The sequence below is a fragment of the Rhipicephalus sanguineus genome, chromosome 7 (genome assembly GCF_013339695.2).
Source record: "Rhipicephalus sanguineus isolate Rsan-2018 chromosome 7, BIME_Rsan_1.4, whole genome shotgun sequence".
Lineage (NCBI taxonomy): Eukaryota > Metazoa > Arthropoda > Arachnida > Ixodida > Ixodidae > Rhipicephalus > Rhipicephalus sanguineus.
Window position 1 is genome coordinate 50850625 of NC_051182.1, and position 19301 is coordinate 50869925.

The 19301-nt window shown below is 45.7% G+C and overlaps 2 protein-coding genes across 2 annotated transcripts in view; one reads left to right on the plus strand and one right to left on the minus strand.

Moving 5' to 3' along the window:
• Positions 1-9560, plus strand: part of LOC119399438 (alcohol dehydrogenase [acceptor]) — an 88221-nt gene extending 78661 nt beyond the window's left edge. The window contains exons 10-11 of the mRNA XM_049417389.1: positions 3796-4015; positions 9395-9560. Coding sequence (XP_049273346.1) covers positions 3796-4015; positions 9395-9527 — 353 coding nt within the window. The 3' untranslated portion in view covers positions 9528-9560. The remainder of the gene's footprint in view (positions 1-3795; positions 4016-9394) is intronic.
• Positions 9561-12074: 2514 nt separating this feature from the next.
• Positions 12075-18976, minus strand: LOC119398684 (transposable element P transposase). Its single transcript, XM_049417390.1, is given in 11 exon segments — positions 12075-12292; positions 14121-14368; positions 14370-14545; positions 14547-14603; positions 14605-15155; positions 15158-15216; positions 15218-15521; positions 15673-15852; positions 15949-16050; positions 17426-18088; positions 18916-18976. Coding segments are annotated over 11 exon segments (2619 nt in total).
• Between the last annotated feature and the right edge of the window lie 325 nt (positions 18977-19301).

A 19301-nucleotide genomic window follows, 5' to 3' on the forward strand; every position in this document is an offset into this window, starting at 1 on the left:
TACCTATGTGTCATGTGCAAGCTAAGGTGAGTGCCGCGGTCGTACTGCTTTGTCGAAACGAATCTTCTTTGTCGAAGATTCCACTAAATCCATGAAACATTTTAGAAGAGGAAAAACTGGCAACTTTTTGTTTTTATTTTTGTGCATGAAACTTTTGCTAAGCAGTTGCGTTCGTGTCATCGAGCATCGTTGTAAGGATAAACGCCTGCGATCAATGAGGAGCTCGCCTAGAACCCCGTGGTGTTGGATGCAGGAGAACATCCACAACGTGTGGCGCACAAACAGTGGGTTGGACTGGCGTTGACTAAGCCTGTGCTTTAGTGCATCTCAGAATATTTATTCAGCAATAGGTTCATATGTTTTGATGGTTTCAAGAGGTCCTGATATGTCCACAACATACAATTCAACTCAAGGCATTGCAAGCGTGTCTCTACGCATTCACTAAATTTACGGCTGATGAGAATATAGAATTCAGCCTCAGCGCGTACAAAAAATATTATTGTAGGCTGTAATAGTAATCTCTTCAAGGGCAGGAGAGTTTAAATAAAGCAATTAGGTGTTATGTCAAGTCTTTATTACCTTTTTTGGAGATTGTTTTTGCTGGCATTCTCTAAAAAATTAGTGGACGGCGCGTGTTTTTCAACGTAGAAATTCCCATACACAGAAAAATTATTAAAAATCTAGGCCACCTACCACGTCGTTGAGTGCTGCACTCTAAACAAGGCACTTATCTCAGAAATATTGTCGCTGTTTCAATTAAAAAAATGTCAGAGTAGCTATTCACTAAAAGGGCATGATTTACCTACGCAAAAAGGCTCTTCGTACTTATTTGAGACTGTGCAGTTGACAGAACCGTCGCAATTTAATAGGAGTCACATTGACATTCTGAACGAACATGCTGCTGCGAAACTTTTAAAAGCTGTCAGAAAACGGTACACTTTATAGGCAAAATGGCCGTTTAAATACAATAAGAGACACATTGTAATTGCGCGCACATTGAAACAGCAAGTTGGTAAAAAGCGGTGTGGGAATATTCGAAAGTTCGAATAACGAATCAAATAGCGTTGTATTTGATCCGGTACACGAATCGAACAGCGCATGTTTAAATTACCGAGTATTTTTCGAATACTTTTTGAATATTCAGCACCGATGGGTAACCCCCAAAAGAACAACACATCGGAAGAGCGCGGGATCATTTTCCTTTTTTTAATTAGTGAATTTCCAATATGTGTACAACTCAAGCTTTTACAGGAATATCGAAGATTTACTGATCACCGGATAAACAATTTGTTGCTGCAAATTCCTGTATCGCCCAAGTGAATCTGTCCTCAATTCATTAAAATTATCATGTGTTTCATGATGTTCATTTTTGCAGCATTGTTTTCTCTTGGGCCTTAGTACAACTTAAAGGCTGGTGAGAAAGTACCACCTCGAATACTAATGTCATTCTTATATTCATCATACACTTAAAATATACCTCGAAGGCTCTAGTCGCTAGTGTACATAAGCTTACCTCAGTTTACATGGTTGTGGTATCTTTTGTCGGTTAAATGTAACGGACATGTTAGTTTGGAAATGTTTCTGAATATTTGTTCGAAATAAAACATAGTTGTCTTGTTATTCGAAAACTATTCAAATAGTATTTGATTTGTGCTCGTATGCAATTCGGTATGATCGCTATTCGATTCGTATTGGATTCAGTTCAAAATTTCACTATTCGCACACCCCCAGTGAATAGGCATACGGTTACCATACTTCTTGGAGCGGGTCAGCCTTGATTTCTATATATCTTCTCCTTCTGCTGCTCTTTATTATTATGAACATCAATTTAGACAATAGACATCGACACATAACGGCTCATCATGGACGTGAAGGCTGTACCAGATGTCAGAGATAACAGGAATGGCTTGCGTAAAAAATCTAAATAAAAGTTACAATTGCCACCATCGTAGAAACTGAGGTGTCGAAATGACTCCTAAGTATGATATTTGACCGTCCTGCACGAGCTACTAGCTTTGGACGTCATCGGTTTTAGAATTTTGGTTGTTTAATAAAATTTGTTTCTCTTGCACATGTTTATATTACACACTGCAAGGAAATGAAGCTGGACACTAGCGCCGCCTATTGAAGCCTGTGTTATGCGAGTTGTTACCTCCTCTAAAGGAAGCTTGAAACCTATGTATGTAATACCGCACTGCGAGTAAGGAATTGCCGATTGCGCATGTAGTTCTTTTGCTTCTCTTTGCTAGGATGGCCTCAAAGATGCGCTACTACTTCATATGATCACTCATCTCAGGCTACTCAAGCCGTAAGAGCGCTCCCACAACAAGTCACGCGACGGTAGATACGTCACTCGCATTTGATTTTATCACACCGGGTGCCACACCTTAAGGCGCCTGTACAGCTTTGTACAAAACCTTAGCAGCGCAGGGTACCTGTCACGCAAGAAGCTTCCCCACGTAACGACGATGGTGTAGTACTACCGATGATGTGTTTCGTGACAACGGCGTTCTTCGACCACTCTCCCCGTCTCTCGTCACACGCTGAGGTGTTGTAGTGGTTAGGATGCTTGACTATTGACCCGAAGGTCGCCTGATCAAATCCCAGCCGCGGCGGTCGCATGTTCGATGGAGGTGACAATCCTTGAGGCCCGTGTACTTAGAAATATGTGCGCGTTAAAGAACCCCAGGTGGTCAAAATTTTCCAAGCCCTCCACTGCGGCGTCCCTCCTAATAATATCGTGGTTTTCGGATGCTACACCCCAATAATTCTTCTTCGTTACTCCTGTATTCAGAGTACACGCGAATTGTATAGAAAGCTAATGTATGTTGACATTTGTTTTTGTGCAGCTGGCACTAATTTTATGCATTAAAACGGGCCGATGTCTTTTTGGTTCCATTACATAATCGCTATCAGTGTAGGAGGAATGCAAAATACTTGCTGTTATGTGTCGATCGCGACATGAAGATATGGATGGATGGATGGGTGGATGCATGACTTGAGGGAAAGTATCAGCTTCCACATTATAAGCTGGTAGTTACATGTGCACCGTCACCCTCATAATTTAATTGAAAAAAAATGCGTTCTATGTCTGAAATAATATTCGCCCAGTAGGAAAAAAGCTTATAATTGCATAGCTTTACATTCTGCGTTTCCCGCCAGAGTAAACTTCGTTTTCGTACCATATACATTTGCCTCTTCCGCCTGCATTGGCCACTGATGTTTGAACTGTCTTTTAAATATCTTTACCGCACACCTGCTTACTTTTCTAGGGCTGTCCCTCAAGCACAACGCTTCATATATAACAAAACCACCATGCATTCGTTCGTTGTCAACAAGGCACCCGTATTGGGCGCCGAAACGTCATTTCTGTTGTTGTTTTATTTTAGTTGTCGAGTGTACGTTTTCTTCAACAATGATTTTTTTTCCTCGCCAGGCGAGTTTTCGTCAAACCCTGGAGTTCTTCATGTAGGTTTGTGCCGAGACACACCTGGATGGATATCATCACATTCAATTCAAACATGTTCTGTCGTTAGCGTCGTTAGCTTTTCCCCTGCAACTTCATTTATTTCCTTTCCCAAATGTTGCTTTATAACTACGATTTCGGAGGCACTCCGGCTTCGCTTGAATAGAAAGTAACGCCACGGCGCTTTTCTGCGGCGTCCGGCACTATAAACATCTTCCCAGCAATGTACTTTGTTCAAAGCAATGTACTTTGGGAAATTCAGGAAGGAAAGTCGTTGAAGTGTAGAAATACACAAAGCGATTCTCTCATATTTTTTTTTTCGTGAACAGGGGCGAGGATTGCTCTGCGCCTCATGGAGAGCAAGGCCATGCGGGACATCGGAGCGAAGCCTTGGGACATACCTCTTGCTTCGTGTGAATGGGCAGGCCCAATGTGGACTGATTCCTACCTGGCCTGTCTTGTACATCACATGGCTCACACCACGTGGCACCCCTGCTGCACGTGTCCCATGGGCTCGGATGGAAGGGCCGTAGTGGACCCTGAGCTCAGGTGCGCATTCTTTGCGATGAATTGGCATTCGACGACGTGAAACCAGTAGACATGTCGAATATCTGCGACTTTACTCATGTTTACCAGAAAACGGCCTTTGGCCTCGGCATCCAGCTATTTGCAGTGTACAGCGTGCATGTTTGGGCTCGTTGGTAATTCATGATTACTTGTATAGCGGAAACTTCGTACACGAGGGACGAAAAAAATTGCCGTACACGCAGGCGCTCACTTCCAACTAAATTTTTATTTAATTCACCACATTAGGGTTTCGCAATTTGAGCAAGCGTAGCGACGCAAGCACGCGGTAGCAATTCTACATATGTTCCCAAACATTAAAATTCAGTTGGAAAGTAGCGCTTGCGTGTGTCGCAATTTTTTCGTACCTAGTTTTGAATGTTTGTGCCAAAGAAGATATCTTACGGTGTACAATCGCGGATTTTCCTGCAAAATCGAGCATGGTTATTAGATCTCGAAAACGGAGGAAGAGCCCAGATGGTGGGGGGGGGGGGACTTTAGGCGCTTATTTTGAACCAGCACTTCCACTTAAACTTGAAAATAGCGCCAGGATGGAACACAGAATAGATGCAACACGACAGCGCCTGAACACAAGGCCCAACGAAGACTGACATAAACTGAAAAAAAGTATCAATGCGGGATTGTTCGTGCATATTAAAATTTCCAATTTTGCTCAGCGCCCTATATAGCCGCTTCTTTTTCAAATTTCAGTATGCATCAACAAGCCCGCATTAATACATTTTGTTTAAACTTCATCTCATCTGGCCACCTATCTTTCTGCCTCCCCCTCGCGCGTTTTCCTTGTCTTGCAATGCACTCTGTTAATGTTAATGGCCACCTTACTTTCGCGCTATATGCCCCGCCCATGCCCATTTCTTCTTCTTAATCTCAATTAAAATTTCGTTAACACCCTCTAGTTGCTTGAGCCACTCTGCTTTTATAATTTTCCTTCAGGTAACACTTATGTTCCTTTGCATGGCCAGCTGCGTCCTCCTCAATTTAAGTTGCACCCTTTTTGTAAGCCTCCAGGTTTCTGCTCAGTTTCTGCTCCATGGGTCTGCCTTCGTATCGATCACAAAACTCGCATATTTTCAGGGAACCTCTCACACTATAATTGTCAGTATAGAGATACCTGACGTTATCACATACGTTATGCTTATAAGCACACGTCAACGGTCGCAATAATTTTTTTCTGAAAAGCAGTAGACAAGGCGGCCCAAACACTTCGATTCTTAAATAGGGACCAGGTCCGTTTGACATGTTTGACACTAGATTAGTAGGTGCTCCTACGTATTCAGTTCACGCTTTGACGGTGCCTTCGTGAGCACAGTATTCGACATGGTTGCGTAGTGGTTATGGTGCTCATCTGCTTACCTGAAAGTCGCCAGATCGAATCCTGGCCGCGGCGGCAGCATTTTCGATGGAGGCGAAAATGCTTGAGGCCCATTTACTTAGATTTAGGTGCACGTTAAAGAACCCCAGGTGGTTGAAATGTCCGGCTCCCTCCACTCGGTGTCACTCATAGTAATATCGGCGTTTTGGGACTTTAAACCCCAACAAATAAAAGTTACTATTTGTGAACCAAAATTCGATATTCTCATCAATATACCTAAGTGCAGTGCATCAAGGAACGGGCATTGATGAGACTCGCTTTCTTCTTACGTGCCACGTAAGTGAACAAATAAATGACGCCAAGAAAAATATACAGACGTTATTTGTAGTCTTTAACTCTCAAGTGGTAAAGCATGTACGTTATAAATGTAGGCAATGAAATTAAAGTGGACAAAAAGACAAATTGTAGCTGGTGGGGAACGGGCTTACAGCCTTCGGATAACGCGTCCGATGCTGTACCAGTTGAGATACACGGGCGCTCACCCTCCCGTCTATTTCAATGGGTATTTCTGTACACGTAAACCTGGGAGCCAGCACCGCTGGTACCCACGACGATGAGTGTCAAACATTGTTTTTTTCTGCCTGCTAGCATCACGTAATAGGTCATATTTTTACAAGCTGGCAGCTGACCAATAATCTCTCGCATACTACTGGAAGGCATCGAATCTACAGGAACCAATCCCTAGCTATGGATGAACGATGGAAGAACAATTCATCAAGGGATTAAAGGCTTGTGTTCATTCTTACGTACAACTTGATGAAACCAACAGACAATGACACCCAGTAAAGGTGGTATAGTCTGGCTTTCAGGAAGTCACACAATGCGGCAGCCTACGTAACTCGGAGAGCAGATTGTCCATAGGCTATAAGAGGCAGAAAGAAATTTTAACGGACTTGAAACATCATGGAAGCTTTAAGAGGGATACTTAGTGTATGGCCTTTATGAAATGTCTGTGCTTTCGATAGTCACCACACAAAAAGCTGTAGGAAAACACCAGGCCTGAAGGTGTAAAGAGCAATGATTAGTATACTAGAAGTCGGGTGTCTGTTGCAACGTTATAATTATTAAAACCCTTTCTTCAAGTTCCCGTAAAACAAATGAACTAGATCCACCTGTTATAGCCCATTTACGCGTATACAGTCAAATACACGTAGAATAAGTTGGGTCATGGTACTTCTTTTCAAAAGCTAGCTATAAAGATCATTATTAATTTCAATATAGTATGTCTGAACAGGACGCATTGGTGATATTGTCACCATGTGCGGTGTCACCTTCAAATACAGTGAGAACGTCGGCGCGTATCTACTAGCAAGGAGAAACAAAATAAAGAAGAGCACGGTGGCACGAGGTGCACTCGCAGTGTTGGGTCCAGGCGCAGTGCAGTCCCGGGCTCCTGGACGAGCGCGACGTTCTGCCGGGCGAGACCAGTGCGTGGCAAGGTACGGAGGACTGCGCAGACGGACTAGGTCCTGGGTGACCGAGGTTCCGATGCGCCAGGTGCCAGTGTTCGGGCCACTGGTTGAATCAACGACCGCCGAGTGGTGGCGAGCTGTAACCGAGTGATGTTCCAGGCTTGGACATGAGCCTTTGGTTCCTGACCTACCGCGCTCGAGCTGTGCATGGCGGTGTCCTGGCTGAGGCGATGAACGCCGGTTGCCGAGCTGCCACACCACAGCTGTGTCAAGCATGCCAGTGCGGCACAGACGGTGTTGTGCTGGACGGAACACTAACGTACGACCGCCGCGCCTGGGTGGTGAACGACACGTCCGAGACAGGAGACGAAGCCATGTTGGTCCGGGAAACCGCTGGTCCAGGCATCTCCACATCTGAGGCTCACGATTCTCGAGCAGTGGTAGCGGCGTCTCTTATTGTTGAGTAGGAAACCGGACGCTACACTTCTGGCTGACCTCCCTGCCTTTCTCTCATTTTTTATGTCTCTCTGTACAAGAACACCATTCGCTCCAGACGCTGGTACATGTATCTCATATACTATGCCACTTTCATCTGCGTCGTGAATGCGTGGAATGTCCACAGGCGCCAGAGGCTTCAGTTGAAGGAGCGGCCACTCAAGATGACGACCTTCATTGCCAGCCAGTCAGAAAGCTTTATCTCTACAAGAAAAGCACCAAAAGGATGGCTAACCAGTCTGCCTTCGCCTCCTGTGAAGAAAAAACAGATCACGCCGAGTCAGCCCCAAGATGCTATTCGAAGAGACCGACTTGGACACGTTCCATTTGTGACGAGCAAGCGACTTCGATGCAGAAACTGTGTGCCAAGCTCTAACACATTTAGCACAGTTGCTTGCTCAAAATGCAATGTAACCCATCGCTCGAACAAGCAATGCAACTGCTCTGAATACCACAAGACTCAGACTGCAGCTGGAAAGGAGCTAGCAGTAGAACCTACTGTATCATATTTGATGCGTTCAAGAATTGTTCACAGGTTTCAAACCTTATTTTTGTTTTTGTAGTTTCGAACATACATTAGCGCTAAAATGGGGTACACAGCTTTGTGGAATTTTAATTTGCCTTAAATTCTGTTTCGCATATATATATATTACTTGTCTATAACAAAGAAAAACGATCCCTTAAAAGTAAGCTTCTTTCCTTATATATACAGACAATGTTACGCAAGGCATAGGGGCGCTGCCATCATGGGCTCTTAAAGAAATATTTTCTTATTTTGGTATCCCGTGACGCGAACTGATAAAGCAAGGAAATGCCGAATGCTCCCGCCAAACGGGTTTCATGTATATACGCCCACCGCAGCGGTGTTCGCTTAGTTGTTCAAGATAAAACACGGCAAGGTTAACAGCCTATAATAGTCTATATAATAGTCTATATAGTAAAATAGTCTATATAATGCGGTGAAAAGAACGATGAAACGGGCTCAAACAACAAGACGACCCTTACTGCTGCTTCATTGTCACCCATATTTCTTTTAAGTATACTTAATCTGCACTCGTGTTCCTGCTTTCTGCGTGGAAGCATATTGCCACGCGTTGAGGAAGCACGACTGTCGCGGCCAGTGGCACAGTGGCTGTCGTCGTTTCCGCCGCCACGATCATGGCCTTGGTTTTCCAGGTCTTGACGGGTAGGGGCCCGTTCTGTAGTGGTAGGCCTCACTACCTGCGGCTAGATCGCTGGCCGGGGTTGGCGTCGATATCTCCGCGATTGGGACTGGGTTCACTGCTTGATGGGGGCGTCCGGAACATGAACTAACAGCACCTCCACCAGATGTCACGTGGCCGTGACGCTGATTAAGGCAGCAGTCGGCGTGTCCAAAATGAAACTCTTTATTTGGCCGAACTTGTGGCCGTGAAACGGAAAGCCAACCTACAGCAATACACACTGTACACTGATAGTCTGCCTGCTATATTCTTATGGTGCGGGCTGAGGCTTTATTTTTTTGTTACCTCACAATAAAGATTGTACACTGATAGCGGCGAACAGACCGTGGGCCGTCAATAAACTCAACATCGCTGGGATGCGCCGTCTTTTATACATCATGCATCAAGCTTTCTAGCTTTATCACTGGTCGTTGCACGAGCTCTGGAATAATCTTGACTATTCGCGTCATGTGCGCAATCTTCACAAAATGATCTGCTACAATCTGGAATGTTCCCAGACATTCTAGTGCGGCCCGCGCAAGACAGCAATCACACGTGCACGGGAGGAGTTACACAAGCATAGCAAAAGAAGCGCGCGTGGCAATATAATATAATGCCGAAAGCAGGGTTTCTATGCCGTAACGGCACTCGTACTTATCCCATGCATCCCCACCGGTGTCATGATCTTCTGCGTCAATCAAATCTTGCCTATAATGTCTGCAAAGAGTGAAGTCCTGGGCTGCTTCATGTATTCGCAGTGCATATAACGCATACCATCTAGCTAAGCCGCATGCCTCTAGTTGACTGGCGTTTTACTTCATCGCGTATCGCCTCCCCATTTCAATCATTCAATTCATTGCAGGGTTCGGGGCGTGCGGAGCCTGCGCGTCGTGGACGCATCTGTCATGCCAACTATAGTAACGGGAAACCTCAACGTGCCTACCATGATGATCGCCGAGAAAGCAGCTGAAATGATCCTGCGAGACAACCCTTAAATTATAATACTGTCCTAATAAACACAAGCTCTTTTTTCTATCGTTCCTTTGGCACTGCGTTGACAAACCGAAGTAAAGCAGGCCACTGAGCTACGATATACCTGGTTTTCGTAGTAAGTGGTATTCATTGTTCAACTTAGGTCATATTGTTCAAGGTATTAGGCTTGATGAATCCAATTTGCAAGATTTGCGGTAGCGTTCCTTGATGTTACCTTTAAGCATTCTATTTTTCATCTTTGTTAGGAAGCTCCTAATGTCTTTGAATTATAGGAATTGCCTTAAGCCCTATCGTGATGCCGGAGATCGCCGCTGTAGTACGGTGTTTTACTTACGGCAGGTGTACCATTACTGGCGATCCAAGTTTAAATGCATATTTATATAACGTAGGTGGTACAGCATGACTGATCTTGGTGTTATATTCACAAAATATGCTTTCTGGGACCATTACAGCAAGAAAACGAGTCCGGGAAGCTGCACAAGATTTTGCTTCAGTCAATAGATTAACACTTTTGAATGTTAATTGGTGGGGCCAGTGGATTTTTATTGGCGCTATATTTACTCTCAAGTTCCAAATGATATTGCGCACAGCAGACTCAAATTACGTTTGGCACCCACAAAGGTCTCCACAGAAAACTGCGAAATCAAACTTTGTTGACATCCGTGTGCTTATATTTAGGTGCACGTTAATGAATCCCAGGTGATGGAAATTTCCGCAGGCCCTGCACTACGGTTTCCCTCCTATTCATATCTTGGTTTTGTACGTCAAACCTGAACATTTATATTAAACCCATAGACTTTCGGTGTGTCGTGTGGTAGCTGTTGGAATTGTTACTTGACATTAAAGGACGCCAAACAGGAAATTTTAATTTCTTATGCAAATAGTCTGAATGGTGCATGCCAAAACACAACCCGGAAAGCCTTGCCGATCGCAACATTCCTCATTCGTGTCTAAGGTGTGGTCGAATCTTGAAATACGTTAAGATCGGAAATACTTTGTAAACTCTCAAGACTCTTCACACTAATAAAATAACTATTTTCGTACCATTAACGTCTCGCAATTGCAATATGGGCAGTTGGTAATCATAGTTTTGAATATGCAGCTCTGAAGTGGTATTGAAAACTAAAAACATCTAGTGAAGTGTGAAGAGTGGCATTTTGAAGAGACGTTTGCGCCTGCATAAAAAAAGGGGGGGGGCGGGGGCAGCAAGTCATATCAAGTGTAATGGCCACTAAACGGCCATGGCATGAAACTCACGCCTTACACGAGCATGTACGCTGCGATGACCAACAGACGACACCAGCAGTAAACCACACCAATCATACTCCGGACGGCAACTGCGCCTGACTTCTTAAGGCATAGTGTTGCTGAAGATTTTGTACACATTGTTCACCATACAAGGAAACTATATCTTCTTTTCGATACCATGCCTTATTTGCCGAAAGGCCCTAGCACTCTTCACGTGGCAAGCAGACAAGCTGCAATGCAACAGGGTAAACCTGGTGGTATGGGTGAGAGGACTAAGCTCATAAATTCGCAGTTTAATACTAAAACGAAAGAAGGATGAGCTACTCTTTCCTGGGAGTCATAGGGAAAGAATGTACGGTCTTTAAGGCGCACAGACATAGACATAAGCGAATACAAATATCAAGGTTTACCTGTGGCAGAATTTACGAACGCATTCTTTCGTAGATGTACCTTCCCAGTCACCGGTCACATTCGGTAATATGTCCAGCATCACTACTAACTGAAACTTTCTCTAAGGAAAAAGGAAAAACTTTATTGGGCGAGCGAGTTTGGGCCCTTTCTCATTCTCATTCTTTATTTCCTTAAAGACCCCACTAGGGGGTATTACATAAGGGGTGGGTTACAAGATATACAACAAGGTAAACACTTTGTTACATGGTATATAGGGATGTGATAGCTTCCATGAAGGCAGATGGGCTTGAGTCAGCGATTTCCTGCGCAAGGTCATTCCAGTCCTTGGCTGCTCGAGGAAAAAAAGAAGATGCGAAGGTGACAGTACGGTCATGAGGACGGGCAACATTTAAGGGGTGAGCAATGCCATAGGATATGCATGATAATGGCAAAATATACGGTGCTTGATTTAGCACGCTGTGATATAACTTATGAAATAACGATAAACTAGCGATGAGACGTCGATTGGAAAGTGTTTGTAGGCTAGATTCTGTTTTCAAAGATGTTACGCTGATATCATATGAAAAGGCGGAATGGATGAAACGAGTGGCACGATTCTGAAAGGCCTCAAGGGCATTTGTGAGGAAAATCTGTCGAGGATTCCAAGTGGCAGATGCGTACTGTAGTTTCGGCCGTATTAGTGTCTTGTATGCTAGGAGTTTGACATGCTGTGGAGTGCTTTGTAATTGACGTCATAAAAACCCAAACGCTTTGTTATCTGATGCGATTACTTTTGTCACATGCGTACACCAGTCAAGGTCATTCGATATCGTGAAACCTAAGTATTTATACTGGATTACTGTATTGGCCCGGGCCCTTTACGGGTCCCGGGCCACCGCACAGCCATTATCTTACGCCTGCGTGACCAGACCCAGCAGCGCCAGGGCACTCGCGCCCCGGTCCACAGAGCGAGGCTGTGCGCCCAGAACCTGCGGCGCAAGGAGGGCCTCCCATGCTGTGATGGCGGGCTGCCCCTGCGGGAGAGGATCGGCAGGGCAGCCAAAGATAATGTGGTCTAAGGTGGCGGGCGACTCTCCACAGAGAGTGCGCTCCGGAGGATGGGGCGGAACTGGAATAGGACTTCAGGGGTGGGAATAGTGTGGAGATAAGTTTGCGAGAAGCTTACCCTACGAGCGCGAGCGGGTATGGTCGCGACAATCTCCACCGCCGCCGTGCGCAATGACACTGCGGCCGCGTTGGTCGTCGCTCCGACACGGCGCAGAAAAGGCGCTCGAGGCAGGTTGTCAAAATACACGAGTTTATTAGGCCAGAGTGCAGAATCATGAGCTTGCAGGCCGTACAGGGAAACTCCGCGAGACCAATTCAGTGTACGCTAGCCGGTGGCGCTACGACTATCACACGAAGGACAGCGGTCGAGCGGACGAACGAGAAGCCGCCTGCCAGAGCAGCGTGTCAAACCCTCATGCTGGCCTGAGAGCTTCTGACGCAGCGAATCAGCACCAGACAGAAGCAACGTGTAGACTGAAGCAAGCTCATGTGGAGAGGGGGCTGTTACAGGCCGCATGGAATACAGCACATCACGGAAACAGAGAGCGGTCCTCTTGACATCACGGCCGTCTGTGTCCGCGCCACAGAGGTCACAGTATAACTGAACCGTTGCCGAATCTATCGTAGACAGCGTCAAATGAATGCGCACATCCCCTGTCGAAAGAATAGATGCGGCGCCAGCTTGATTCATCGGGAAATACCCACGAAAGAGCCACGCTCCGCATAGATGCCATGCTGACGCATAAAATTCACTCAAGGAACGATTCACGGTAGCTCCCGTGCTACCTTGACTATCTCAAATAAAACGCTCGAGATTTACTCCAGTCGAGGAGCGTTTCGAGAGAAGAGTGACTTGTGAATTTGGAAGCAACCCTCAAGGAGCGTTTCGAGTGAAGGGGCGAGTCGAGGAGCAATTGTGAATACGGGTACAGTGCCTAGAGAATGATCGAGGTTTAACTGTATAAACGAGAGATGCGTGCGATCCCCTATTCCCCCCTCCCTGCGGCGCCGCCTTCGCCGCTAAGCGCCGCCATAGGTAGTGCGCGCCCGCAGTCTGGCCACTTTGTCCAGTATATACTGGCTAGTGTGCCGTCCGCGGCCTTCCAGGTGGCACCAGATGGGATAAATGCCGGCGGCTGCCGCTTGGAGTGCTGCGGCGCGGGTGGATGCCACGGCGCCCCCCGTTCCTCATGGTGCGCCGTGTTTCCACAGCATCAGCGAGGGGGCCGCTGCAGGTTTGCTTCTTATTAAGCCGCAGCGGTTGCTCAGTGCTCGTGTTGGCAAGTCACCAGAGGTTTAAGGGCTTGTTTTTACTATATTAGGCTTACTTAGAGCTCGTCGCTTCAGTGTAACGCTTATACTAGCGCAGCTCGTCTTCGAGCGTCGAACTCCGCTGCTTCAGCGCAGGCAAAAGGAAAACGTAACTTGTAATAAAAAAAATTCTGCTTGCAGCTGAATTTTTTTCGGTAAGCAAACTTAGCTGCCTTATTTTATTGAATTGCAATATTGCCGATGTACCTGGGCGTCGGCAGAGTTTCGTCTTGTAAGGTGCAAACCCATGTTATCGTGTGGGAGAGGGAGGAGCGTTTGTGTGACTTCGATAGTCTAGTCACTGTAACTTTGGTAGAGGGCAAGTGCTGTTATGGCTTTAGCGGTGAGGGTGGGGTTCAAGTAGCTGTTTTGCACACCTTGCTGACGCCCGTGCAGACGTTGTATTGGCCTGTAATGAAGACTGCTGGTGTTCCATGTCAAAATCATGCAGTTCTTTTTAATGGCTAGCATCAGGAAGTATACGAAACATCGTTTTTTTTAAGGCAACAAATATTTTATTAAAAAGTAACAACACCCAGATGTAGACATAAGACAACACTAGATCAAGTATTGTAAACATGAAGAATGAATTAAGTTATAGATCTTATGGCAGCGGCGCAGTTTAAGGAGCGTTTTCTGTTCCATTTTTGTTTCTCTCTCTTTGTTGATGCCTTCTACAAAAAAGCCAAACCTCAAGAGAACATAGAACTTGACAACAGCTACCAAAGCTTCTTTCTCATGCTGTGGGCATCCTTGTTGAGGAAAGGCCAGTGTCTGCAGCTGGCTTGAAAAGTCGGCTAAACTCGCTTCATGTAGCTTGTTTTTGTAAACCAGTAAAAGCGTCTCACATGGCCTTTACAGCGGTTGACAAGTTCTCACTAGGGTACACAAGGCCTCCATTGTCAAAATGAGTAGTGAAGTATGAGGCAGCGTCTGCACTTGCTTCAGCTTTACTTACACAAAGGCAGCTTGCGCACTGTGGACAAGAATTTTTTGCTAATGATCTTTCGTGCAACGTAACCTGCCACATAGTAGATCAAAGCACTGTTACTCTTTTTTCTCCGTGTAGCTCTGATGGTCACTAGACAAGAGCGACTGGATGACGTCCTCTGTGCCATTGATGCTTCCACGGTCAAGAAGGCCGTCTATCCTGTCCACAAAGCTCGTTGTTGTAGAGAGCTCATTTGGGCTGCGCAGATCTTTGATGACGTAGTTACCTCCTCTGGCCCACTTGGCTAGGTTGTAAAACGCTAGCAAATTGACAGTCACGAGGAACTGCGCAACTGTTGGGTGGTCATTGCACCCTGATGATTGTCTGATTATTCCAAAAAGGTTCTCTGGCTTATCCTGGCTTAAACGGGACGTGAAAAGATGTTTGAAGCGAAGTGTAGATGTTAGGTAGGACAACAAATCAAGGGGCATCTTGATAGTAACTCTTAGTCCAGAAACTGTGCTTTCTGTAAGAAAACCACCACCGGCTGGCTTTGCGTGCTGCTCCCACTCTTTCAAGTACTAAAGGAACCCTATCAAGAAGTGCATGTTTAGACTGTCGGGCTTGAGTGCTTTTTCTCTTGTCCGTGATGTGATGACACGAATCAGGCGATTCATTTCGCAAAATCTACAGTTGGCTGCACAGTCTTTTATAAAGACTGAATGTGCTCCTGTACATAAAAACCCTTTGATGACCTGGTCGCCGAAGACCTGAAATGCAATGTCTGTCTTCATTGTTTCGAAAGAGTTTGGCTTAATGTGTGGATTTGTAATGCTGGGCATCACTTTGAGCGTAACACTTTTCCTATTAGCTTCGAAAGCTACTTGATTGATGCCACTGTGGACATGCCCGGCTGATGTCAGGTACCCTTTTGCAACAAATCCATTTCTCATGTTTTTCATTAAGTGCGGAAAATCCGACACACAGAACAGCTATCTCTTCGGATTGACTGGGTGCTTGGTGCTGCTCCGTACATGGCTTGAAGAACCTTGCAAAAAATAAAAAGTAAACATAACATATCTCATAAAAATCGACGTATACTTTATCCCAACTTGTAAAAAAATGCAAAGAGCGCGCTCTTAAGTAGCACAAAAGTGTAAAAACCATGCACTGATGATATTAGGGAAATAAAATCGCACCCTGTATTCCAAACAGCCGCCACATGCTTTTATTCCAGCTGGCACAGTCGCACGTTTTGCAGTCCGCAAATAGAGCAGCGTTTTCTGCAAGGATGGCCGTTTCCACAATGATTTTCGCCAGTGTCGTGGATTTCCCATTGGCATTGTACGCAAAACCACCAAGGATTTGTGTCCAGTTTCCTGCACAAACATGGTAGGGGTATTTTCTGAGAGTACATGCCTCATATAGTAGGCTGTTGCAAAGAAGAAGAAAAAAAGAACGGTAAGTCAGCTCACCAGTGAGTGGCTGAAAGAACACAACCATGCCATGGTCTGCCAGCACATTCTTCTGGTCAGCAGGTGTACGATCCCCGAGGTCGACAAAGCCGTCAATGTGACCTGAATTTCAAAAGAAAAGCACAGGACGTACATTCAGTCTTATTTTCTGCCATCTTTCTAGAACAGTTAGAATACTGGGGTGTTTCAAGAAATTCGCCGGAAATCCTTAAAAACAAGGAAAATGAGACGTTGGCATGCTGCCTTCACAATAACTCTTTCTGTAGCGGCAGGCATCTCAAGATGGGTAATTGAATTGCCTTTTTTGTGAGTTGGCACAGGCGGTCGAGGCAAATAAGTGTTGGAATTGAAATCCTTACTGAGGAAAGCTCATTGACGCTTTGAAATTTCGAAAATAGCGGCCCACTGGTAATTTTTGCAAAATGATGAAATAAAACCGAAACCGATGTACCGTAGAACGCAACTGCCATACCCGTTTTAAAAAGACAGGGCGTCCAAACACGGACACAAGAAAGAAGTCAGGACACCACAAACGCCGTGTTTGTGGTGTCCGTGTTTGCACGCCCTGTCTTTTTAGAATGAATACTTACCAACTAGCTCAGCTCTCTTATTCAAAATGCCATACCCGAGGAGACGCCCAGAATGACGCCGCTGTTTTCGACAGCGATTGCAGTGGTGTTAGTTCTTTTGCATTCAGCAACACATGCGCAGTGCATGCTACCATGGCAAACGCAGCTCGCACACCCACGAAGCGAAAGAATTCGAAAACTAAGATAAGAACGCTTGCTCATTCTGGTCATCTCGTAAAAACATTGCGCTCTTCGATATTTCGGTTTCGGTTTCACTGGCGAAACTTTTTTTATTAGTTTTTTTAATTTCCAGAAATTTTATGCGGCCGCTTTTGTGAAATATCAGAGCAGTTGTGGGCTCTTTGCAGGAAGGACTTCATTCTCCCATTTTACCTGACTGCATCTATTTTCTTTCATTAAAAATTATTTCAATCTCTGCATGCCGTAATGAATGTCTCTAGTCATCTTAAATGTCTGCCACCACAGTAGAAATAATCTCGAAGGTAGCGAGAAAACATCGCAGTTCCAATAATTTCAGGATTTTTGGATAAGCTTCTTGAAAAGTCCTGCATAGCATACACCCGATGAAGCGACCACCTGCATTGAGCGCACGGGAAGACGGCGTGCATAAAACAGCTATCAATTTCGGTTCCCCTTCGCATGCACAGCATACAGCGCGTTCGGTGTTGTATAGGATTTCATAGCAATTTGACCTAAATTTATACACGACATATATGGTGGCGACGGCGAAGATTCGCTTGAGTTACTGCAAAAAAAGAGGCACTTTACAGATCAGCTTAGGCGCGCATGCACCTTTCGTAATACATTTCTCTTTAACGAAATCGTGGCGATACCTCCTGTATGCACCCAGAACCTTCCAATAATATAGGACACAAAGCTATACTCACCAGTCGATTTTACATTTAGATGCTCGGAAAGCTTGATCTCGTCGATGACGAGGCCACCATGACGACTGTAAACATCCATGGTCTTCGTCTTCTCAGTCAAGGCATTAAAGATATTGACACTGAGGCCAAAGCCGCCCTTGAAACGCTGTAGGTACCTTCGCAGGCAACTTCTCCCAGGCAGTACCATAATGGCTTCTTTGGGAAGATGTTTGTATAACTTCGGGCTTCGCATCTTCATCATGATGCATTCCACGATCCATTCGTCGTTGTATTGCATGCCTTTATGCGACTTCCGTCGTGCAGCAAGGAAACAGCTCTTGACAGCCAGTTGCTGTTTTGCGGGAAGAGACTTAATTTTACTTTCAAACGCCTCTTCGCAAACTGCCTCGTTCTTCGCTTTCATACGAGCTACCTGTGTTTTTGCATTTCCGAATGTCTTCTTGATTCTCGACAAATTTTGAGAAATGTTCTGACAAAGCTTCTTTTCGGCATCATTTCTTGCGCTTTCCTTTCCCCTTTTCTTTCTCTTGCAGGTCTGGTTATAGGCGAGAACCCTCTGGTACTTGCAGTAAACGCAAGACTTCCCGTCTGACCGCACTGACAGCAAGCGTTTTTCAGAAAAAGACATGCCTCTGAATGAGTACTTGTGTTCGATGAAGCTAGCTTTAAGCCACAACCACCGCTAAGAGCTGTTATCGAAACTTCGCCCGAAGAATTCGCCCGAGTGTCAGCTTCTCCTCAATGCATGGTTGCTAGCGGCGTTTGGAAAACAGATACGCAACTCTGCTACCTAAAGGTAGCATATATAGTAACTCTACACCCACCTAGAGTTACTGTATATGCTACCTTTAGGTAGCAGAGTTGCGCATCTGTTTTCCAACGCCGCTAGCAACCATGCATTGCGGAGAAGCTGACGCTCGGGCCAATTTTTGTATTTCTCGACGCCGCCGCTGCAGCTCACTCAATTAACACTAGTCATCGACAGCCAATGTTTATCGCCGCCTTCGACACGCCAAACATGTCTATCGGCGACGCGGTAGGCATGTCGCCTGCAAAAATGGAGTGCGACTTCACCGCATAGCTGTGGTTGCTAGCCGGACCTATGCGCTACTCTGCTACCTAAAGGTAGCATATACAGTGACTCTACACCCACCTAGAGTCACTGTATATGCTACCTTTAGGTAGCAGAGTTGCGCATAGGTCCGGCTAGCAACTACAGCTATGCGGTGAAGTCGCACTTCGTTTTTGCAGGCGACATGCCTACCGTGACGCCGATTAACCTGTCTGGCGTGTCGAAGACCGGCAATAAACATTGGCTGTCGATGGCGAGTGTTAATTCAGTTCGCTGCAGCGGCGGCGTCGAGAAATAAAAAAAAAATTGGCCCAAGCGGCAGCTTCTCCGCAATGCATGGTTGCTAGCGGCGTTGGAAGACAGATGCGCAACTCTGCTACCTAAAGGTAGCATATACAGTAACTCTACACCCACCCACATGACAGCGCCCCTGGCGGCCACCGCGGGTATTCATCCCCACCGGCGGCACCCTCCCCCATTGGAAAGAGCGGGTGGACGGCACACTAGCCAGTATATTCTAGGCACTATAATATGGGGGTACAAGTGAAACATTGAAAAATTAAACAAAGAAACGTAGCGAAAGAATGCGGAAGGTACCACTTATTGAGGGAATCGATTTCATGCGGAGCAGTCAGCGAGTAGCCGCATGTTCAAGAATTTTTCGCTTTGAGCTAAGCGTCCCAAATGGATCGACGTTTTTATGTACAGCCGTCATATTAATGAAAGGAAACACGCGAGCGCGTGGCAGATAGCCTCGTGCCGTAGTGTTGTGCGGCGCGCTGGTGAAGCATGAAAATGAAAGGA